This window comes from Nothoprocta perdicaria, unplaced genomic scaffold, assembly GCF_003342845.1.
Source record: "Nothoprocta perdicaria isolate Ctin4 unplaced genomic scaffold, notPer1 scaffold_270, whole genome shotgun sequence".
Lineage (NCBI taxonomy): Eukaryota > Metazoa > Chordata > Aves > Tinamiformes > Tinamidae > Nothoprocta > Nothoprocta perdicaria.
Genome location: NW_020455500.1, coordinates 875,658 through 899,605, shown reverse-complemented (window position 1 = coordinate 899,605; position 23,948 = coordinate 875,658). Strand labels below are relative to the sequence as shown.

Genomic DNA, 23,948 nt, shown 5'->3' with positions numbered 1-23,948 from the left:
GTGTCCCTATGTTCTCCAGCCGCTTCACCAGCAGCATGGAAAGGGGTGTCAGGCAAACCCCCCCGGAGCCCTGGGAGGCCCCAGGAGCGACACAGGTGAAGGAGCAGGGAGGGCTCGGCCGGAGAGCAGGAAAAGGCGAGTGGTGACATGAGGCAAGAGCGGGAGGGGACGGAGACTGAAGGGAAGTGGGGCCGGAGCCTAGTGCTGACTCAGGCCCGAGCCCCGTGATTGCAAAACGTGCCTGGGGTGACGGCAGGGCCGCCCGCCCTGGCCCTTATCGCTGCTGTGGCTGCTCCCAGGCTCTGCCGGGCCCTGGGAAGTACTGCGGAGCCTCTGGGGCTAATTAATTATTAGCTGCTGGTAATGCTGACTCGGAGCCCCCAGGGACTTCAAAGCTGGGGGAGTGCAGGGGGGAAAGCAGAGAGCGAGAGAGAGATTGGAAAATTACAGTTTAATTCTTCATCATCGCGTCTGACTACGTGGCGGGTGGTGTGTGACAGACGGGTGGCACCCTGCTGCCCACCCCCAGCTCTGCAGACCCTCCCCTTGCTGGCAGGGCACAGGGTGGACCTGGTGACGATGGCACCAGAGCCGCACGGTGCAGGGTCCTTGCGGGGCTGTTGTGGCCGTGGTCCCGGTCCCAAGAGCGCCGTGTAGAGCCGGACAGGCCACCTCAGGCTGGCGGTGCCCGTGCCCGCAGCCTCAGTACTCCTGCTGCGTGTCGCAGCCGAGGAATTCTGTCCGCAGGGCGACGTGGTTGTGCCACCGCCGCGGCCGGATCCGCACGTAGCGGGCGAAAAGCGGCGGCTCCAGGGCGTTCAGCACCGTGCCCGTGTGATCCCGGTTTGCCTGGAAAATCTGCAAAGGGGAGAGGAATTGGAGGCCAGCTCCGTGCTCTTGCACAAACCCTTTGTTTGCTGCAAAGGGCTGCAACCAGGGGCTGCGGTGGGACCCGGGGCTGCCTCTGACCTTCTCTTTGCCGTCCTGCAGGAGCGGGGTCCAGCGCACGCCGTCCTGGCTGCTGGAGACAGCGAACTCCCTCACGAACATGTTGGTGAAGACAGCCCTGGCGCCCTGGGTGATGATGGCCGTCACCTTCTTGGTCGCTTCGAAGTCCACCTGCAGCCACTCATCAGGGCTGCTGGCCTGGGGGGGACACACAGCCCTTGGTGACAGCACCAGGAGCCAGAAGACAGGGATGCTCCATGCTTGGAGCCAAGCTGACCCTGTGCACCATGCTGGGCTCCCCCTGCCCCATCCCGTGTCTGTGTTGAGCTGCTACCAGCCCAATAACCCCCCTCCATGTTCCCGCTGTAGCCTAGGACCACCTTGGCCCCCAGGAATAGCCCTGGCCCACATTACCCATGTCCCAGCCCTGCCTGGGTGCAAATGTTGGCTCAGAGCCCAGTGTCACACATGTCCTGCCCACAGGTCCCCCCTTGTCTGCTGGGCGACTGCTGAGCCAGGAGGGGCTGGGGGTGCCCAGCCGGCCCGTGGGGACCTGCCCGGGCTACCTTGGGCCTCCAGGCGTTGGTCCTGCCCTGGCGGTTCAGGCGGGCCTGGGAGGGCGACCAGCTGGAGAGGACACTGGTGCTGTAGGAAGACGCTGAGATGCGCTGGTCAGGGATCCTGCCGTCCTCCATCCCAAGGGGCATGGAGCAGCCTGGAAGAGAGGGAGCGATGCTTGTCAGGGAGGACCACGGACCATCTCCTCAGGGGAGATGCGTGCTGGTGGCCCATGGGCCAGCTGCCATGCATGCACTTTCCCTGCTAACAGCATCTGCTGTGCCTTGTTGGTCTCATGGTCCCCGTGCTGCTCAGGGCCCTTGTCCCCATCTTGAGTCCGTCTCGGGGATCCCCAACTCCACCAGCCACTAGTCCCAGCTTCTTTTATCCTTGGGGATTTTATCTTAGAGCAATTTGAAGAATCTGTGCATCTGCTAGGATATATGGAGAACGTGGAGGCCAGAGGCACCAGGAGTCCCAGCCACACAAAGCTGGGATGGTGACATCTCCAAGCCCACAATGAGATTTCCCAGCGCTCTTCCTCCTACATCTCCTTCCCATCCCCAGCTTCCTCCTTGCTCCTGTCTCCAGCCCATCTTGTGCTGAGGGGGTCACAAAAGACATGGATCGTGTCCCGGCTTTGGCATGAGGAGGTGCCTATGGAGGGGGAACGCACTGTTCAGATCGCAGCCCAGGAGCTCCATGCGCAGCGTGGCCCGGATGTTGTAGTGAGTGGGGTTGACGCGGATGTACCGCGCGATGATGGGAGGGCTGAAGCGATTTTCTTTCACCCCAGTAGCATCCACGTTTGCGAAGAAGAGCTGCAGGGAAAGGGAGAGAAGGGACCATGGTACCAATAGGAAGAGACCTGGACAGGACAAGGACTAGCAGGGACAAGGCCACTTTAGTTGGACACTTTTAACACTTGCTGTTGTTTTACAGGAGAGCAACAGCTCTCTGAAGTTACATGCAGCTCAACCCCGTGAAATGTGAGTGGGGCCAAATCAGGGTGAGCCACTAAGAAACAGAACGGGGAGAAGCTCAAGAATCCACCCAAATTAACTTATTTTTCCATTTTTCACCAAGCCAAAAAATAAAATGGTATCCATCCCAGGTCTTTTGAACTTGGGAAGTGTTTTGACCACATTTGTTGGAGGCTTCTTAGACTTTTATAGATACTTCTGCTGCTGAAATGATCAGTTTGTGAATATTGAGGTTGTGCTTTATTTTTTCTCCTACAAAATCTATTCTCTCGCTCTAAATAAGTAGGTATCACACTATTAAGCAGTGGATCCCACAGCCACAGGTGATCATGGAAAAAAAAGCAGTCAGATCATGTAAAATGAGACAGACGGGCAGAGAAAGCCCTCTGCAGAGCTGAGTTATGAATCAGTCATTCCAGTAGTGACACTTTCTGCCCTACTTTAACATCTGCAGGGCTCAAGGAAATCTAAATCCCATGTACGGAGCTTCCCAGAACTTGTCACCCCCAGAGACCCCGTTTTGGGAAGACACCATCTTGCTCAAGGCCCGTTCCTCTCACCATCTGGGTGTTGGTAGTGTTGCCCTTGTACCTCTTCCACCTCTGCCCATCAAGGCTGTAGAAGACAACGAACTGGGAGACGTAGAGACTGGAGAACCTTTGCCGGGCCCCTTGGGTTTTTATGCCATGAATGATCATGGGATGTAAAAGGTCCACCTGGGAACCAAACACAGGGAATAATTTCATGGAAGAAAACGCGGCCCACATTTAGGCAGTTCATTGTAAACCCATGGAACTTGCTTTCTCGTGATGTAACTGAGTACAGGCTATGAAACTAGTTAAAATAGTAGTTTATAAAGGCACGTGGTAGTCAAGAGGACAGGGAGAGCTCTTTGCTAGAGAGGAGCTGTTCCCACTTGTCCTGTGGGGCATCTTTGCAGACTCCTCTGCTGCAGCTGGACCATTGAGGTGGCTCCTCTACTGCGCTCCGGATGGGTTGGGTGGTCGGCCTGGCCTGACAATGGCCAAGCTGACAATCACGAGACTCCTAACTACTGTTAACTACCATTCCCTGAAGTGAGATTTGGAGAGTAGCCTCCCTTTGGTGGGGAGGTTTGCATGGCACTAGCCCTGTGTCCGGTCCTCCTGCCCAGCCCGTTGGGTCGTGTCCCGGCAGCTGCTCTTACCTGGATCCAGGCATTGCTGCGGTCGGTGCTCCACGCGTTGATGGAGCCGCTGTTATCCAGCCTGGCCAAGTGAGGGGCCCACTGCCCTGCGAGGAGAGCACATGGGAGGTAAGAGGGTGCTACTGGTCCCAGCTCATCTTGGTGCTGGTTGGCCCAAGGTAGTGAGAAGTTCATCCATGGAGGAGCAAGAGCAAGGCAGGCACAGCCAAGAACAGGACCTGAGCATCTCTGCTCACCTGGGGGTTAGTAGCCATGCACAGCACAGGATGGACCAGAGAGGTCCCAGTGGGGATCCTGAGATGGGCAGATTGGAGAATGCCCCTTCCAGGGAGCCCCGTGTACCGTGGAAACCACTGGAGCTGCATTGGTGGAACTTGCCCCGAGCTCAGGCTTCGCCCTGCCACAGCACCTCCATACTCACCCCATACTCACCGTACTGCCCCGACGCCGTCACCTGCGAGTCTGCAATGTGGCCAGAGGCCAGGCCGAGGGCACCGCGGCAGTCTGTGGCCAAGCAGGAGAGGCATGGGGAAAACCAGGGAGCGTTGGTTACATTAGGAAGCCGTCAGAAGGAAAGGTCAGGTGCCTCAAGCCCCCCAGAAGCCCCCCAGGCCTTTTCACCTTGCACCACGCTTTGGGTTTGGGGTGCGTCCCCATCCATCCTTGCAGTTTAGGGCTCTTGCACATCCCGTCTCATGAGCTCTGCGCCAGGCTGGCGCTGCGTCCTCCTGTCCCCACGACCCTGATCTCCCACCCCAGTGTCCTCATCTCCCAGCTATGTCGACAAGTGTCTCCCGTTCCCATGTCTTGCTTTGGGCCCATTTGTTGCTAGGCAGCCCTTTTAAAAACAAATATCATGTTGTTAAAGGGAAGCCTGCCTGACACCCCTGTCCTTCAGTGCTGCTCTTCTGGTCTCCTGGGCACTGGGCTGTTTCTCTCTTAGAGTGACTATTATTTTCAGAGATCCCATGTCTTGGCATTGCTGCATATGGCAAACGTTTCTGGGAAAATTGTGGATTTGAAATTTTAAGCAGATTTTTTAACTTCTGGAAATATTTTCCGGCTGACATTTCAAGCTCCTTTAGCAAGAGGAGAGAGTCTGTCACTGCGTGAGATAAAATGTCAGTCTCACAAACCATTTCCTCCTATGTCTACTTCAAGCAAGGGAGAAATGCGTTGAGTAAAAGGTTTCCCAGGGAGAACTGAGAGTCCCGAGGGACAGAGGAGCCCGGGGGTTCCTTGAAAACACGTGGTTTTGTGGGACTCTCGTCCTTCTGCCACCGTCCCCTCTGCCACCCCTCCTTGGGCAAGGGTGAGCGCGCGCGGGGTCACTCACTCGGGTTGTACACGAGGAACAGGGCGCTCATCCCGGCTTGCTGGTGCTCTCCCACTTTGCATTCCACCCGCCAGATCCCGGCGTGCGTGGGCCACATCTCCACTGTCCCAAAGACACCTGGCCAAGAAAGGAGAGCAGAGCCAAGGGCAGTTACCAGTCGTAACGGGATGCCATGGTGCAAATGCAGAGCAAGGCTCTTCCACATATATTCCTCATCCTGGCTCTGCCCCACCAGGCTTGGCACACTCTAATTGGCGTGGACATGAAGCCACCACAGCCGTGGTGGGCACAGTGGCTGCCCAGTTCCCACCAAATGGAGTTCCCAGTTCTCAGATCTCACCAGGATAGAGGTTGTAGACTCCCATGCGATACTCCTGGTTGGTCCTGATGCTGAAGAGCTGCCCGTGGAAATGGACGGAGTGGATGTCCTCTGTGCTGCCCATGTTCAGGAGGTGCCACCGGACCCGCTGCTGCTGAGCCATTACCAGCCCGGGCAGCGAGTCCCTCACGTAGCCGTTGATGGCTAGAGGGAAGGCAGCGGTCAGGAACAAGCAGCTCGTGGGACAGCTCGGGGACCCTGAGCAACCCCTTTCCCAGTCCAGCATAGACTCTGGAATGGGAGGAAAAGGAGGAAGGTTCCCCACCATGGAAGGAATGGTTTCTCCTGAAGTCAACATTGTCCTGTTGGACGCGACACGGTGGGCGGCAGTTCCTCTCCATGTTCTCCTGGAAGTACCAGCTCTTGGTCTCATCGAAGATGGTGAAGAGCAGCGAGAACTCCTGCACTGCCAGTTGTCGTCTGAACAAGAAGTTCAGCACCCCGCGGCGGCAGATGATCAGGGGCCCGATGAGGCCGGAGTGAAGATCCTTCTCCTGCCAGGAAGCCAGGGAGAGAGATCTGCCTCAGAGGTGGGGACACTGGGGGTCCTGGTGTCCCAGCTCCCACCACGACTGCCTCGTGCACACAGCCTGCCAGAGCAAGCTGACAGGGACATACTGGGCTTCACTATGGGGTGTCTTCTCTGTCCCCAGCTAAAAAGGGCTGCCAAAGGGAGTGTTTTTGCTCTCCCTTTCAGAGGAGATGCCGCCTGTGCATCCACCCAACTGCCCAGCAGTGCCTGGGCTACTAATTTCGGAGCCTAAAGGCCAAATTCAGCCAGATTTGACAGGGGGAAAGGACTCAGCAATGTTCATTTGCTACAAGGCTCACAAAGATGAGACTTTGGTCTCATCTCAGGGAAAGAGAAGAAACACAAAGGGAGAAAAGAAGGCATCACCACCATGTTAGACACCTGAGAATCCACACAGCCAAGAGCTGTTTTGAGCACATCACTATACCAAAAGTGCTCAAGTCTTGACTCCCCAACGTCAGACTGTCCACTCTCCCCATCAGTGCCTCACGGCACGAGTTCCCACCCACCAGGTCCATGTTGGAGAAGTAAGCCCAGGCCTTGCAGTCGAACTCCTGGGTGGTGGGGGCCATCTGGGGCAGGACCTTCCAGGAATACTGCCGGAGCTCGCCGGGCTGCACGGCCTCCTGGCCCTGCACGCCGCCCTGCGTCTCCTCGTAGGCCTGCAGTGTGGAGTGGAAGGAGAAGGGCCGCGATGCCAGGTTCTTGAACGTAACCTGTGCCAAAGGGAAATGAAGATGGAGAAGTGTGGGCAGGCCTAGGAGCAGCTTTTAGAGAGCCCTGGTCCACACTGCAGGGCTTGCAACTAGTCCCAAAGAGCTCATGGGAATAAGGTAGAGATGTCCTTGGTGGCCAGACCCACGGCTGGACCCCATGCCTTGGCCAACTGTTGCTGCACCCCAATCTGGGTCTGTGCAGTGTGATCCTGAGACACGTCAGCAGAATGAGGATCTCCTTTGGCTTAATGGAAGCTCACCAGAGCTGAGCCAAGGTGAGCTGAGGTGCTGAACCCACCCTGGGGAAGATTCTGGTGAAACCTGGGCAACATCCCCAGGCATACAAGTGCCAAGCCTAGTCAGGAGCCCTTGGTCCTTGGGTTGATCCTGAAGGACTGTTGGTAGTAAGTGAAGCCAGGTTCTGCTCTCACACAGGACGCTGCTTGTCTCGGCCCCCGTTTCACAATCTCTTTACCCCAAAGGTGGCAGAGCCCAGGAGCTGCCTGGGCTGTGCTGCTGCAGAGGATGGGTCTGCAGGGTCTGTCTCAAGTGCAGGGCTTTGCAGCTGCCTTCACTAAACACCCTGTTGGCCTGTTTTCCAGCTGCTGAGGTCCCTCAGAACGGCCACCCTGCTTCTGACCTGGTGCAGCTCCCAACCCTCAAGCCCTCAGGATGAATTCTCAGGAACCAGAGGATCCACGGGCTACCTCCATGCTAGCAGAGGTGGGAGGGAAGGGGGAGATATATCAGGGTTTACAGGGAACGAGGGCTTTCAATTCACCATGATGACATCTTCAACTTCTGCTCTGATGTACGGCCCAAGGATGCCCAGATGCTCATCCAGCTCCCCACGCATCAGCGGCTGGGTGAAGGAATTGTCCAAGTACTCTCGGAAAACCACCTTGCGGTACTGCCGGAAAGGCTTCCTCCTGCCACGCAAGGGTTCCCTGCGGGGATGAGGGAGGTGATGCAGATGGAGATGCTCCAGTCGAGGGAGGACAGCGTGGCAGGACTGGGCTGGGACCCCAGGGTGCAGCCACGTGCCCTTGTACAAAGTCTGCACCCTCCTGTCCAGCGCAGCTCCAGGCTTGTGTCCTCTTCCAGGAGCACTTCAGAGATACATCCATGATGACCCAAACATGGGCCTGAACATGTGGATTCCTGCAAAGCCTGGAGCGAATGGTGCAGGAAGGCGCAACTGGACCATTCTCATTGGTGCCCAGGGACAGCCCTCGAGCTGGCTGGAAAGCTGAGTGATTGCTGGGAGTGATTTGGGCAGATCTGATCCACCAGCAAAGCAGCGCTGCTGAGCAGACCCTAAAGCTGAGCAGACCCTTCCATTTGCAAGGAAGTTCGGGGTCAGAAGATACAAGAATCTCTGTGTGGAGAGATGGCTCTGGAAACATCCCCCCACCATTTGCTCTGCTCAGAATGGTGGTCCCACCTGCCAGGAGCCCCCATCTCGCACATCAAGCCATGCAATGCAGTGCTAGGGAAATGCTCAGGGGCCAGGGACACTTACGTGGCTTTCAGGAAGTGCTGGGGTTTCTGATTCTCGTATTCCCATATCACCTCGACTGCTGCAATGAAATACTGCCTGATCTCTCCCTGGAAGGAACGTGGGTCGTGCTCCTCTTCCTCATAGATGTCAAAGTCCTCCATGGTCTGCTCGCTGTCACTGTAGTCGTCGTAGTCTGACTTGGTAGTCTTTGGCCTTGAGGTGCTGGAACCAGTCCTGTTGTTTAGAGTGGGGTTCTCCAGGTGTTCTGGGGCCTGGCTCCTCTTCTCAGCCACGCTGCTGCTCTCCCCATCCTCCTCAGGGCCTTCCAGACCTTGGCGCTTTCCCTTCCCAGCTTGTCCAAGGGCATTGTCTTCTCCAAGCACCTGCCATGCACCTGAACTGCTTTGTGTGGGAGGGCTGTATGGTTTCCTATTAGCAAGGCGGCTGGGGTCAGCTGGGGACAGGGAATGGTTCTTGGTGGAGGTCAGGTTCATAGGGCTTTCTGCTGAGCTTTGGCCAGATGTGCTCCCAGGCACAGAGCCCTGCTCCACGCTGGCCTCATCTAGCCCAGGCCGGGGGCTCAACCAGCTTCTCTGCTGACCCTGCTGCTCCACGGAGTTTGTCTCCTCCTCCATCAGGCTCCTGTTTTGAGCCTGATCCCTCCAAGGAGCCCTCTGGACCTCATCCCTGCCCCGCTGCCGCTCAGCTAACATGTGGCTCTCCATGCCCACCACATGTCCCGCCGTCCCAGGAGGGGCTGGGTCCCAGTTTGAGGCTGTGTCTCTAGCCTTCATTTCTGAGCTGCTGCCAGCAGTTGCCCTCTTGTTCACTGGTGTTCCCAGCACAGGGAAGGAGCTTGTGTGGGGCTGAGCCCCCTTGTTGCTGCTCAGGGCACCCCTGCCCGCGTTCAACCACCCAGATGGACCCTGTTCCACTTTGTCACCTTCTCTGCTACCATGTGATCCAGCTTCTGGAGCAGGCATCAACCCTGCCACCTCTGGCCCTGGGACGGGAAGCTCCTCCTTGCTCTCCACTGACCTGGCCTCTCGGTGCCTCCGATCAGGGCCACCCACGCTCAGTGCTGGAGCTCCGCGCTTAAACCTTTCCCGGCTTTGCAAGAAAGCGTTTTGTGAGTGCCCCGACTCAATGGACGTGACGTTTGATTTGGGGAAGGCGTGACCGTCCATCTCTGGCAACCCCTTGGCTGCTGTAGCATCTTGAAAAACTGCATCCAGAATCAATTCATCTGTCTCTTCTGTCACGATACGACCAGAAGGCTCAAGGTCATTGCTTTGCACAAAGGCAGCTTCCAGAGGGCTTGAGCTTTTGGCAGATTTACTGGCTTCTTTTTCTGTAGCACTTTTTGCAGGCAAGGAGTTACTCTCCTCCGAGAAGATTTGACCTTGTATAAATTTGCTGGGTCCCATAGATGACAAAGAATCATTCATCACTTCAAAAGCTTGAGATAAGCCGTGTGAAACCACTTCAGGAGGTCTTTTTTCTAGCCTAGCATCTAGCTCCTTTGAAGAATGATTGCTTCCTTCAGTGTGACTCTGGACTACAGCCTGAGAAGTCCTGCTGTCTTCTCTTTTGCCTGAAGATGCTGAAGGATTAGCCAGTGTGAGAGAGGAATTACTATCAATGCTTAAGGTCAGATCTCTATTGATTGTTTCCCTTGATTTGTATAGATTTGAGGATACTTTATCCGTCCCTTTCAGTGATCTATCTTTAGCACTCTGTGAAGACATGCCTTGAAGTGCTGGCTTGTGCTCCAGGTCACTTGGATGGAAGGAGCTCCTGTTCCCTACAAGAGGAGCTCTGCTAGCAGCAGCAGAAATCATTTCTGATGAGTTTACAGTGTATGAAGTCTTCTGCTCTCCAGACTGAAGAGTTGGTGGAGCCTCCACTTCCAGGACCTGTAATGTACTAGCAGTCTGGATCATCATCCCGTTTGCTGGATCCTGCATTTCTGAGCTTTTTGTCACCTTCTCTCTTGCCAGAGCATTTTCTGGAGCCGCTGTGACCTGGTGCAGCCGTTGCTGGCTTGTTTCTGAGCTCGCAGCACTGACACTCGTTGAGCTTTCTCCAGGTGGGACAGTCCCAAATCCTTGAACTTGGCTGATGGCTTTTGATAATTCTTCATCTTCCAGGAAGGATTCATAAGACACTGGGTCATAGCTTGCCTCTGGCAAAGAGGACATAGAGATATCACCTGGGACTGATCCTGAAAACACTGATGTGCCATTTGAAGTGCGATCAGAATGACTTCCATCACTCATCAGGGCCCTGTGGCTGGGTTCTGTAGAGCACAGTCTTGGCTTCTCTGTCTCGTTGCTTGAAGAAGTGTTGTTTGGTTGTTTATTCACACATGGCCTGCGCTGCCTCTTTCTTTTAGAGAAGCCCCTGGGTTGTAATATGATGGTGTCCTCTTCCTCATAATCCGGGTAATCCTCCCCATCGGGATACTGTTCAGTCCGACACTGAGTCACTGTAAACTTGGCGTGCATCCCTCGGTCTCTGAAATCCGGGTTCAGGCAGCCCAGCATCCACACACCTGTGCCCAGGAAGGACAAGGGGACATCATGAGCCTGTTGCACTGGGAAGTCGGGAGAGCTACCACCCCCACAGTATTCCCTTCCTAGTGCACCCTGTCTTCTACAGCAGCCTCCGATTCACGCTAGTAATTTCCTGTTCTCATAATCCCTAAAATATCCTCCAGCCAGACTCCTAAGACATCAGGGTTGCTGGCAGCGTTAGAAAAGATCCTGACAAGAAATGCTGGCAGGGTCAGCCGAGAGCTAGGTGCACCTGCAAGGCCACCACAAGAGCTTGGCAAGAGGCAGTCAATGCAGTGAGAGCCTGTTGTGCCTCCAGGCTTGTTCCCAGCAGCAGTGTAGTCACTATCATCCACCCCCAAGTATATCCTGAGCTGCCAAATACACCTCTATCCCAGACCCAGTCATCACGTCTTTCTCCCTCGGGCAAAATGAAATGAATATCCAGCCTCTTGGTCACATTCCCAGCCAACATTCGGCATGTCTTCCGCAGGGATGAGGAGGGATGTAATGACCAGGCGCTGACGCTGGAGTGAGCTGTCATCTCCTGCTAGCAGAGCTGCTCACTTTGCTTGTATCAGCGAGCAAAACCAGAGCTCAAGTGGATGCAACGGTTGGCTGGGATTTGGAAGAGCGCCAAGGCTGTGGCATCTAGAAACCATGTTGGCTGGTCCCGCAGCCATGGGGCAGAGAAGGCTTAGACTTTGTTAGACACATGACCATCGCATTGGCATTTGCAATCCAGTCTCAAACCATGCTGAACCTGCAGCAAGGACAGTGCTGCTGCTCTGCTCCATCTCCAAGCCAAGGACACACAGGCGTGAGGTCCATGGGGCTCAAGTTGCTACAGTAAGGTTATCAGTTTCACATTGCCTGGTCCTTAAGACACCGTAATTATGAATTAAGTAATTTAAGCCATTTCCTTGGTTTAAACCTTGGGGAAATTTTAACCATTGGCATTCATTTTGCCATTTCATCATCACACTCATCATTCTTCCTTTTCTCACAGAAAAAAAGATGGGCTGCTAGAGCCCAGCATCACCATGACCAAAGACGCTCTCTTATCTCTCCCAAGATGCCCAGCCTGTAGATTTGCAGAACCTTCCCTGTTACTAACCTGGCTTTTCCAAACTCATGAAGACCGTTTCTCCAGAAAATGGGAAAAGAGTAAGCACATCCTCAAAGACCATGTTGCGTTTGAATGTGTTCCCAGTGAAGAAGACAGAGAGGAAGTCTGTCTGGGCGCCGACACTTAGGACGTACCAGTACACAACTTCATTGAGGCAGAGATTCAGTTGGAGATTGTCAAAGACAAAGCCATTAATAGCTGGAAGAGAGGAGCAGGGTGAGACAGTTCAACAGAACTCAGCTCTCCCATGATTGCTTCATTGCTGTGTGTTCCCTGCTAGTTCATTGTGCATGAGGGGTGGCTTGGGCATGTGTGTGGGGCTTCAGGTCATCACCCACCCTCAGAAGGAAGAGATGCCTGTGCCCTGGAGCAGAGATGGAGGTTTTTGTGGGGACCATCTGGCTCGGGCACTCACTGTGCATCACATTGGAGGCGTAGAACTGGGGGTCCTGCGTGTCCACGTGGGCTGGGTCTGTGCAGAACCGCTGGATGTTCTCCGACAGGTACCAGCTGCGATTCTCATCAAAGACCGAGAACAGCACCAACCTTGTCTCATCTGACATGATCTAGGAGGCAGAGAGGGAAGGAGTGATGAGAGAGGCCCCACAACTCCCAGCAGGACTGCTGGGAGGATGTGAAGTCCTTTACTGCTCTTTCAGAGGGGCTAGGTCCACATTTGGAGAGAAAGGCCCATGGAATGAAAAATGGGGAAGACAAGGGGGTTTAGAAAGAAGATGAAGGTGAAGAGGGCAGGAAGGGTAACTAGAATCAGATTCAGTTTAGTCAAAAAATTCCACCCACCACAGTTATTCCAGCTTCTCAGCCCAGCAGTTAAGGTGCCAGAGCACCCACCTCTCAGAGGAAATGAGATGCTCTCTGTCTGCCACACCTGGAAGGACCTACCTGATTTCCCCTTTGATCCATGGATTTCTTAAAGCAGATCAAGAGGGGCCCAATGAGGCCTGAGGCCGTGTCTCGGGTCGGGTTGATGGAGCTGTAGTAGAAACGTGTGAGGCAGCGAGGATCTGCGTTTGTTGGTCCATCCTCAGTCGTGACCCTCCAGCTATAGGTGAACGACTGGCCAGGGGGAACAGGAATGTCCTTCACATCCCTAGCTGGTAACACCGGACAAAGGGCAGACAGGTAAGGATGAAAATGCTCCTGGAAGGGGTGAGCCCACTCTGGAAAGCAGTCCAGGCAGGACTTTTCCCAACCACACCAGTCACAAGGAAAATTACCCAAACCCAAGCACAAGAGCTTTGTGGTGGCACAAAAGGGACTTTGCGTTGGATACTCCTGAAGTCACTTGAGTTCCAAGGTGGAGCCTAAGCAGGAGGGATGCCTAATACGGGCTTTTGCTGTGCATGCAGGTGGATCTGCAGGAGCAGTATCCTTGAGATACTTGGGATACCTTGGGAGCACACTGGAGGGATGCGGGATGGCCTTGTGCAAGCAATGTCCCTGGAAGCATCTGAGCAGGGCACAAATGCAGTGTTGGGAAGGGGAGGTGGTAACAGCAACCCCAAAGCCACCGTGTACCATGAGAGGTAGAGTCTGAATCACCATGAAAGCCCCACTTTAAAGGAGGCAGGAAGGAGCTCAGGGATGGAAGAACGTGAGCCAGCAGGATCAGCCAGGGTGGTTACAGCCCACACATTGGGGGCTTGAACGGGGGCTACGCAGCACCAAAAAGGCAGTAACCCAGAGCCAGTGTCATCTCCAGGTCTTAAGCACTCAGAATGGATGAGTTAACTAGTCTCATCACAGGCTGTGCTAGTCTCTCCTGTTCAACTGGCCAATTGACCTCCCAAATTGAAGAGACCCCCCCTAAGCCTTACCTTCAGAGGGCCTCATGGCGTGGTATGGCCCTACGTGGGTGAGCCCATGAGGGTAGATGTTGTAAGGCCGGCTTGCCAGGTTCTTGAACACGATCTGAAATGAGGATGGCCAGGAGGAACATTCAACTTTTTGAGTGCCACGAACCCTTGAAGCTTCTCTCAGGACCCTCATGAGGAGGGAAGGGCTGGGCAGCTGCCTCTGGAATCAGCTGCTTGGCAATGGCCAGGGAAGAATGAACCTGGATGTGTCCAGGACCAAGGGAGAAGAGGCAGAAGAGATGACATGACTGTATATTTCTCTACAAGCTTTTCCTGGAGGTTTAATGCACATTTGGGGAGTGCATTAAAACAGCACATTTATTGAAGGGTAGACTGCTATATTTAGTCTCACTTTCCATATGAGACAGAAGAGATCTTTCAACCCAAAAGGTCTCCGAGGACCTAGACACTGAGCATACACAGCAGTGAAGCATCAAAGTGCTCTCCACGTTGCCACGCAAAGCACTTTATTTACTTCCCTAAATAGCTGTCAAGGCCTCACCACAGGCACTACCTTCAGCTCCGAGCCCACAGCCACATAGAGAACTCCAGGCTGGGTTTCCCTGCTGGAAAACATCCCGTTCTTCCGAGCAGCAAACAAGTTAAGTGGTCAGTAAAGGGATACAGGAGGATATGAGCAACAGTCCCCAACACTGTGTAGTAACAGCACACAGATGGGGAAAAGTGAAGGAGAAGAGGATGCTTTTGTCTTAGAAGAAGGTACTGAATAGCCTGTTCCATGGATGGATGCATACATTTCCTAAGATGCCTCCAATGAAGTCAAATCAAGGGAACTGGACCAAATTCTATGCATCTCTGATGAATTCAGCATGAGTGAGAAGAACAGCACCAAGCTCTGAAGTTCCCCTTTCGAGGATGCCTTTGCACAAAGTAATGTCCCCCTTACCTTAAGCTGGTCACCAACCTCTCCCTTAAGGACAGGCCCCAGAATTCCCTTGTCCGATTGGGCCGACATCTTCCGCTTGAAGGTTGCATCCTCATACTCCACAAACATGACTTTCTTATACTTGGAACCAATCCGCTGAGGGCCAGCCTCCAGGAAGAGGCTCGTGGTGTTTCTGCAGGGAAGACAGAGAGAAAAAACAAGTGGCCACGTGCAGGATGCTGTGATACTGGTGCAATAAGCAGCAGCATAGTGACATTCATGTCAAGAGCAAGAACTTCCATCTTCTGACCGCTGACACAACCTATTTGGGGACTGCAGAGACAGGAGCACCCATCTACATGATCACAATATGGATTCTGGTCAATAACCAGTCATATTCATTGGTGGTGCAGGAACCTGAGGGAAGATAAGCTATGAGCAAGCCAGCTGCTGTATGAAGGCAAAATATAAATGTTTTCCCTTCCTAGTAGGACATAGCCCCTTGGAACATGAATGCTTCTTTAGGAGAGGAACCTCAACTACGCTGCATACTTGCAGCCTTGGGCTCAGAGCCTTCCGTCCTGGAGAGAGATGATGTCTATGATAATTGAGATACTGGCAGGTTGTCCCTGTGTCTTGGACATCTCTTCTGGCTCTCCACCTTGACTTCCCTTATTCCGCAAGAGTGGCTGCAGGCTGTAACTTGTGCAAAGCACAGCCCGCTCCAGCTGAGATCTCCATCTGGCAAAGAACCTTATGACCTGCTGCCAAACAAGCCCCAAACCACAGAGCCTGCCTCAGCAGAGTTGCACCAGGACTGGTGACAAGTGTCCGTGCCACGCAGTGCTGACCAGGGTCCTTCTGTTGAGATATCACTCTTGCATCACCTCTCCTTCCAAGGAAGTGGGGCCGTTCCAGGAACTAATCTCCCGTGCTGTCTAGGGCAGGTCCTTCCAAAAGGAGAACTCACCCCCACATGCCCACGACAGAAACACGTGTCCCTGCTGCGTGGGGCCTTCAGGCTAGGAGGAGGAGATGATTCACCATGCTTGCTCCCTGCTCAGAGGGGACTTGCCCTGAAGACTTGGGTTATGGAGATGCTTCTGTGGAGCATGGAAGGTGACACTTGGTAAAATGGAGCAAAGCAAAGCAGTTCCTCATCTCCCTTGGCCTCCCCAAGACCATCTTTCCGAGTTGGTATCTTCAGCATTAATGAGAAAGGACAAAGCTGTGCAGGGCAGGTAAAAGGAAAATGGTTTGGGGGAGGAAGGGGGAGGAATGGCAGAGGTGCCTTGAGGAGCCGCAGGAACTCACTCTCACCTGTCAAGAGACGCTGGCTTCACCGGGGCATAGTCCCAGTCCATCTCCTCAGCTGCAATGTAATGAGTCCAGGTCACAGGATCCTTCTTGGCAAAGGAGCGTACTTGGATCACATGATAAGAAAATTCCTCATCTTCTTCAGGATAATCCATGTCCTCCGTGTCGTCTGACTCCCCCATCTTCAACAGGCGCTCCTCTGGGCATTCTTCCACCTTCACAAAGGCCTCCATGCCAGCTGGGCCAGACAGAAAGGGCTGCAATGACTTATCTGCCCTCCCTCCAGGCTTTCTGCTTGGGATATGTCCTGCTCCCCATCAAATGGTCTCAACAGGGCCACCTCAGTCCAGGGCCAGCTCCACTTCCACTCACTGCACAGAGCCCTGAGCCCAGGCCATCTCCTGAACGTTTCCCTTCCCAATATCTTGCAGAATAAAGTTACCTTGCTGGTGGGATGGTATCTGGCAGAACATCCGAAACCAGCCAGTTGTTCCTGGCATGGTCTGGGCTGTGAGATAGGTGGCAGGGGAGATCTCCAGGCTGCTGAGACGATGGTTCCTCACCAAGAACGAGTGGCCTTCAAGGAAGATGGAGTGCACTTCTGGCCCAGTGCCCAGCCCGATCACATGCCAGTAGACCTGCTTCTTGAGGCACAGCGTGAGACCTGCCAGCAGAGAAGGAGAGCACCCCGAATCAGCACTGCATCCATCCCATGGCACAACTCTCAGTGGCATAAGGACCCAGATCCTGAAACCTGCCCTGGTCCCCGGCAGGGGATCACTGCATCTGGTGCTGTGCATGCAACCTCAAGAGATGCAGGTGATCCCAGGTATGCAACTTCTCCAAACCTTCAAGACAAAGGTTTCCCTAGGGAGGATCTGATGCTTTTCCAGCTTTGGCAGTCATCTGGGAGCAAAGACAAAATCAACTGCTGCTAAAATCTGGGCAGATCCCCTGACTGGCACCATCACATGTAAACAGGGACCGTTGGACCAAGAGAGAGGGAAGGACCCCACCATCCAGCTGAAATAAGGCCAGATTTGCAGCATGGGGGACCCGGACCCTGGGCAGGGCCTGAGGGAAGCAGGCTGGTGTGAATTCCCTGCAAGAAGCAGTGGCCAAAGGGGTAAATATCCTTGGCTCTATAAATAAGGGAATAGGGAACAGGGAAAGGGAAATATTTGTCTAGTCACAGCACGGGCAAGCCTAACATTAAAGCACTGAATCCAGGGCAAGGTTCCAGTATTTATTCAGTAGAAATACCAAAAAAAAGGGCACAGAGAGGTCAATAGATTTATTTGAAGGCCGGAGAAAATTCCTTCCTCGGAGAGATTCAAAGAGCTCAGTGTACTTAGCAAGTGGGAGACAACTTGACCATGGTGCAACAGCATTTTCCCAGGAAGAAGCTAATGTGTGCCAAAGGGCTCCGTAATCTCGTGAGAAAGAGAATAACAAGTTCCTGGAAGCTAAAGTGGGACAACATCAGATACAGAGACAACCACTTGCTTGCAGCACCGAGCACCATAGGTGGGTGGAATAAACTTCAAAAGCCCAGAAGGAGACAGGGTGGAGGCCCCAGTCCTGGGGCCATCACTCAGCTCCTCATTCAACACCTTTCAAAACAGGTCTCAGAGCCAGACGGGAGTTGCTGAGGGAGGTGGGATGTCCTGGTGAGGGATAACTCAGTGCCAGAGCGGCTGTCCAAGAGGTCTGCTCAGCTTTTAAGCTCCATGGATCCACCAGGCTGGGAATTTGGGGGAGTTTTGCTTTTCTTATTATTGGAGAAAGGTCAGACCCAGGTAGGAGGTTTCAGGGCGTGCTCCATCAGGGCTGCTGATGGTATTGAGACAATATTTCCTGACAATATTTCCCCTGGAGATTCTTCACTCCTAGGCAACTCTGGACCTTCTCCCAGAAGAATACCAGAAACCTTGCCCGAGGCGTCAATGAGAGCATGACTGGCCTTTTCTTTTGCTCGGTGGCAGCTCTCCAACCCCATGGAGGTGCTGTCGGAGCCAGGGGGTTGGTGCTGGATCCTCCCCTCTCCCCTCTACCTCCGGCCTAGGTCATAAGACCACAAAAGAGGAAGCTCTTTGCTATCCTGGCAGCTTCTGGGCACCTTGGAGGAGGTTGGTATCTACCACACCTGGCAAGACAGGAAGAAAAGGATCCTGCCCCAGAGAGCTTCATTCTCAATGAGCAAGGCATATAAATGATGTTGCCTCTAGGGGTGAACACAAGCTAGCAGCTCCGTCATCCAGAAATCCTCCTTGATGTCCCTTGTCATGTTCTTTCACAGGCCACCTCATCCCCTGAGCTTACAGACCTTGCTGCAGCCCTGTTCCCACCATGTTTCACTAGTGCATGGGTCCTCACCAGGCAGGGAGCCGTTAATGTAGCCGTTGATGGTGTGCAGCTCCGTCCTGTTGCGTGCCAGCGGCCGGGTTGCTCCTGAGGAGCTGGGCTCCGAGTACCAGCTTTTCCCTGCGGAGACAGGAGAATGCAGCCAGCTTTCACAGAGGAACATTTCAGAGAATTAGGAAACCTCCTACCTTCTTTCAGAGAATTAGGAAACCTTCTTCCCAGGGTAAGACATGTCTTCCAGGGTAAGACATGGCCATGGGTATATATGGTTGCAAGCACCCTATGTGATGGGGCATTACCCACCACCAGCTCCCACTTGTGCGATGGGGATGACACCAGGGTAGGAAGCAGTGGTGGGCAGTGAGCTCCCTGCACTGGACACACTGGGAAGGCAGCTTGGGAGCGGAGCAGCTGTGCTCACCCCTTGGGACCTGGACCAGGATGAATGCAGGGCTTGACACGGGGTGACAGCCCCTGGAGTCGTTACCTTCATCGAACACCGCGAAGAGCATCACCATCTCCTGCAGTGCATGCTGAGTCCCGTCACTCGCCAGGGTCCCTGCAAGGCACGAGGGGATCGCTTTGAAGGTCAGCACATGCCGTGCTCATCTCCCCAGGGAACCCTCTTTCCCAAGAACAGGTAAATCAAGGCCAGGTTTGCCCTGTCCTTTTGTCCCTTCTCACAATGCCATTGACTGTCACCAAGCCATCCTCAGCCTGCACACTCCAAAAACCCATGGCTGAGGAACAGCTACCCATGAAGGCACCAAAAGGTCATTTTGTCCCGTCTTGGCCCCTCCAAGGCTGCCAGGACATAGTTAGTCACCTGGAGCAGCCCAGGGACCTAGCTTCCTCGTCAGCACCATCATCTTCATCAGCCGTCTAGACTTTCTCCACTCAGAGGGGAAACTGCTCTAGTTGCGAGTCACCCAGACCAGGGCAGACAGCTACCTTGGGAGGAGGTGACTCATGCCCTAGATGTGACTGCAAAGGGGTCTGGACAAACATCTAGAGGAGACAGCTCAAGGAGAGGTGGCTGATGGCAGCCCAGGTCCACATCTTGCTCCATTGCATCCCAGAAAGTATTAAAAAGCGTCCTCTCCACATTGGCCAAAGGAGAGGACTTGGGAGGAGGAGGCCCAGGTGCTGTGGCCTGGGCGATGTGCTGTGCATGCAGCCTCTCCCTGATCCTTAGCCCTTGCCAGTGTAAATTTCCCTTTGGTTCCTCCAACAAAACCTGTTTTGGCCAAGCACCCAGCTGAGACTGAACGATCCCGACCTGGGGAAACTCCGAAGGCAGGATAGACAAATACCCGTGTGCCCATACCAGTCATCCTATGGGAAGAATCCAATAGGAGACAGAGGACATTAACCAAAATCTTGTAGAGGAAAGAAGAACCAAGGCTCTCTTCCCAAACGTGCTGCTATTGACCACCGCTTACTGACCAGACATGGCTCTGATCCCCATATCCAGACCCTTTCACTCAAGAAGGAGTCTTAATTTTCCCAGTTTCAGTCATGCTCATGCTTGACCTGCCCCTTACCAGGCCGGCACACGAGCAGGGCTCCGATCAGACCGGAGTTGGTGTCCTTCACGCTGTCGGTGTTGGAGGAGTACGAGTGGGTCAGGCATGGGGAGTCACCATCCGTGGGGCCCTGGTTTTGCTGGATTTCCCAGATGTACGTGTGCGTCTTGCCCGGATCCACCCTGTCCCCTTCCTTCTCCAGCTGGCTGGTCTCATCCTCGTACCCTGCCCCTAAAGGCAACGGAATAACCCGATTTTACTGCAACTTCATGCCCTGGTGTGGTGCGTCTTGCCACAGAGACACAGTCCCCATGTCCCCTCCAAAGGGACCGCCCCACTTCCATGTCACCAACCCTGCTTGCTGAGGTGCAGGACACCAGCGCTCCACCTGGACCTAAGCATCCAAGCTGAGCTTTAAGCGGCGTCTTGGACCGCTATCTGATCCTGGTTTGCTTTTCTGGGCTGGGGTGGCTCTTGGTCCCCCATGCTAAGCGGTCCTTGTGCCCACCTGTGTACACCAGGGTCTTGGAGAGCTGCGCAACAGGAGATGCAGCAGGAGAAGTGACTCGTGTTGCTGTTGCTTATCGCGTTGGAGAAGGTTCCCCCATTGCCCCGGGGACACGGAGCTCCCCTTTGCTCCTCGCATCCTTGTTGTGACACCCACAGGGCCCCACTCACCCTCCGACACCTTCCAGTAGGACACCCCGACGGCGTGGAGGTTGTACGGGCGGGAGGCCAGGTTCTTGAAAGTGATCACCACCGTGTCGTAGACCTCCGCGCGGATGGTGGGGCCCAGGAGACCTGCAGGGCACACGCAGGGGGGTCAGGCACGGGGACCCCCACAGGCTCCGTGGGGGAGAGCCCCCATGGTGCTCACTGCGCTCCCAGGTATTCCCAGCTCTCCCATTCCCAGCCAAGGAGCTGCTCCTTACCCATCCACGCTGGCTTGCGCCTGGGCTCCATGAAGGAGGCGTCAGGGTATTCCACAAACACGGCCTTCCTGAACCGCGGGGGCACGGCGGGCGAGCGGCGCCGCGGGCCCGCGGGCCCCGATTCCCTGCGGCGGGAAGGGAAAGCGGGTGGTGACCCCACGGCCGCGTCCCCCCATGGGCTGCCACCATCCTCCTACTCCGCTCCCTGGCACTCCAGGGCATCGCGCTGCGCTCTGTTTCCCGGGAGCAGCCGGGTGTGCTGGAGAACATCCTGCTCATGCCAATGCAGCAGTGATCAACGCCACGCGTTGGTCACCGTGGGATAAGAGGTGATGCCAGGAGGCACCATGCAGGGAGCGGGCACCGTCATGGGCACAGCTGCCCAGAGATGGGGCCACCCAGCACCTTGCTCTGCAATGTCCCTGGCTCCATTTCTTTTCTGCCCTGCTTGGGATTTACAGCCATTCCCTAAGAAACCAATTCTTGGAGGGGAAAGAGAAGGGAGACTCCAATTTCTTTCACGCCGCCCATATCTCCGCTGGCCGCTTTCTATCTGTGAGCAGCTCAACAAACTCGTTTTCCAGCAGGAATCCAGGCCTCAGTTTATCAGGATAACAAAGCTATTAATTCCTCCGGGGATTTTACAGCCTGCCTTATCAGTCCCGGCCCCGGGACAGACCGTTTCCAGTAAACCAGGCTCCAGCCTTGTTTTGTTTGGAGCAGAAGCCAGGTGCTATTTTCTCCTCCAGGATAGCAAGGCTCGCTCACCCTGTGACTAAAGCTTCCCTCGAGGAGCAGCTCCCTGCTTGACTCTTCCTCAAGTGGAAGAGGAAGGAGCCGGGCTGACTCAGAACATGGGCTCGAGGCCCAGGGCGCAGCCAGGGTGCCCGCTGGGCAAAGCGGGCTTAGAGCTCGCAGAGCCCCAGCTGCGCTCGAGCCTTTTCCCGGGGCATTCCCGGCGCCTGCTGAACCGGGATCTTCGCTCCAAGAAATCCCCGCTTCGGAAGGACGTTAGTGCTGCAAATTCGGAAGTAAACAAGCCCAAAGGGGTTCAGATTTCCCTGGCACCAAAGCTGCTAAGGAGCAGGTCCTGGGGAGAGCCCGGCGGAGCCCGGCTGGGGACGGCGGCTGCAGCGACGTGACACTGCAAGTCCCCATGGACGGTGCAGCAGGACGCGAGTTCCTGGCGCCCCGGCCCGCATTGTTCGAGGGACTATCTGTTCATCTGGCGGCGCCGGGGGCCGCCAAGGTCAACAGCCCCCGCCGGGCGCCGGCACCGCGGTCCAGGGCCCGCGGGACCCGCTGTTCCCGGCACCTGCCGTGCGCCACGGCTGCCTGGGGGGCCTGGGAGGGAGAGGAGGAACTGGAAGGCAGGGGACACGCGAGTGGCTCCGGTGCATTGTGGCATGTTCATTCACCAGGATACCAGCACATAGAGGGGTTTGAGGACCTCCGAGGGGCTGCATCCTTGTGGGTTCCCTCTGCCACCCACCTGGGTCTGCGACAGGGTGCAAGGAGGGAGCATCTTTGCTTCTACCACACTGCTCGACTCCCTTTCAAACGCCTTCTGCTCCGAGATCCAGTGTTTCCCTGCGTCCTTCCCAAGTGGGAGGCAGTGGGATGAGTCTACAGGGACTAAAAGCCATCTCTGTCCTGCAGCTGCCCAAAGCCACCAGTGCAAGGCCAGTTTCCCACCACAGTTCACCTGGGAGTGGCTGTTCCTGATCCAGTGGGAGGATAAAAAAGGCACGGAGGGAACTGCGAGGTTGCAACGGTAGGACATCAGCAAGGGGAGGGGATGACCATGAAAACCACCGTTAAAAGCAAGAGCACAATGACAGCTGTGAAGCTGCAGGCGGACCCAGGTCCCTGTGTCTGGAGGGATTCAGGAACGCTGCCCGCGTGGGCCATCAGAGCCAGCACTGAGGTGCAAAGCAAGGGTGCGAAATTAGCAGCCTGGGTAGCCTCGGCTCCACCACGTCCTTCTATATCCGAGTGCAACATTGGGAATACAGTCTAGGACACATTTTTTTCCTGCTGGCTACAGCACCCAGGTCAGTGCAGACCCTGGATCCCAGGGTCTCGCTGCTCCAGAGCTGTGGGCAGGGGCGGTGCTGCCGCTGGACCCATCCCCACTCCCTACAACTCACCCACGACGGCGCATCCGAGCATTCCCGAACAACAGCATCCCATGGCGAGCAATGCCCAACAATGCTCCCTCCTGCCTGGCTCATGAGGATGGGCAAATCTCCTGCTCAAGATGGGCAACATCTTGTACGATGTTTGCCAAAACACTAGAAACCAGATTTCCCTAATGGGAAAACATCAATTCAGGTGACACAAGTGAGTGAAGAAGACACGGAGATGGGGAGCTCGCGCACGGACGCTACCTCCCACCAGCATCCCACAAGCAGCCCGGGCGCAGAGCAGGGAAACAGAGGGCAAACACAGCCTGGACCACCAGCTCTTGACCCTGGGGACAGCGTTTAGGGTCACTCCATGCCCTATCCAGCACCCACGGCCCGCAGACACCCCCCGACCGGCGAGCGGCAGAGCGGAGCGTTACCCGGCGGGCGCCTGCAGCGTGGGGAGCAGCTCGCCGTGCACGTAGTCCCAGGCGGTCTCGGCCGCGGCGATGTAGTATCTGCGGACGCTGCCGGCGCTCTCCTCGAGCAGGCAGAGGAGCACAAGGCAGCCCAGGGCTCCGGCCGGCATCGCGCCCACCGCCCGGGCACCTCCGATGCTTCCAAGGGGGAAAAACGCACGGAGAGGTGGAAGGAGCCGGGAGAAGAGAAGCAGCTTTATCCCCGCATCCTGCTGTCGTAATCAGCAGGAGAAGATGATTTACGGCCAGCGCCCCGCGGCTCCGTCAGCACCCTGGAAAGTTTCCCACGGGCAGTGGGAGCGGATTCGCCGGTGTGGGTTCCCTGCGGGATGGACGGACGGGCTCTGCCTCTCGCCTGCGGTGACAGCGGTGACAAGCACGGGAGGAGAGGAAAAAACAAAGGGAAAGGGAGGGCGAAGGCAGCGTGGAGCTCGGCCCCGGCACAGGGGCTGGCTCTGTGTCCTGGCCCGCTGCCGCCGGCGGAGAGGTGAGGAAAGGGAGGGATTCAAAGGAAGGGGAATTTAGGTGCGGTCTCTGCCCCGTCCCTCTGGCTACAGAGGGAGAAAGTAGGAGAGCAACGAGAGTCTCATGCCCTATGGAGCCACCTGCACTGGTTCT

The 23,948-nt window shown here is 55.4% G+C and overlaps 1 protein-coding gene across 1 annotated transcript; it reads right to left on the bottom strand.

Annotated features, from left to right (window-relative positions):
- Positions 1-594: 594 nt before the first annotated feature.
- Positions 595-23,440, bottom strand: F8 (coagulation factor VIII). The gene is made up of 26 exons (XM_026040928.1): positions 23,292-23,440; positions 20,726-20,850; positions 20,472-20,594; positions 19,812-20,024; positions 18,755-18,826; positions 18,280-18,387; positions 16,346-16,567; positions 15,907-16,141; positions 14,608-14,779; positions 13,662-13,755; positions 12,727-12,938; positions 12,239-12,389; positions 11,812-12,021; positions 8,161-10,693; positions 7,420-7,585; positions 6,432-6,638; positions 5,656-5,884; positions 5,352-5,534; positions 5,012-5,128; positions 4,108-4,179; positions 3,676-3,761; positions 3,050-3,205; positions 2,183-2,327; positions 1,515-1,663; positions 970-1,146; positions 595-858 (listed from the first exon to the last, which is right to left on the bottom strand). The coding sequence occupies exons 1-26, from the start codon at positions 23,438-23,440 to the stop codon at positions 703-705; spliced, it is 6,462 nt and encodes a 2,153-aa protein (XP_025896713.1). The 3' UTR covers positions 595-702.
- Positions 23,441-23,948: the final 508 nt, after the last annotated feature.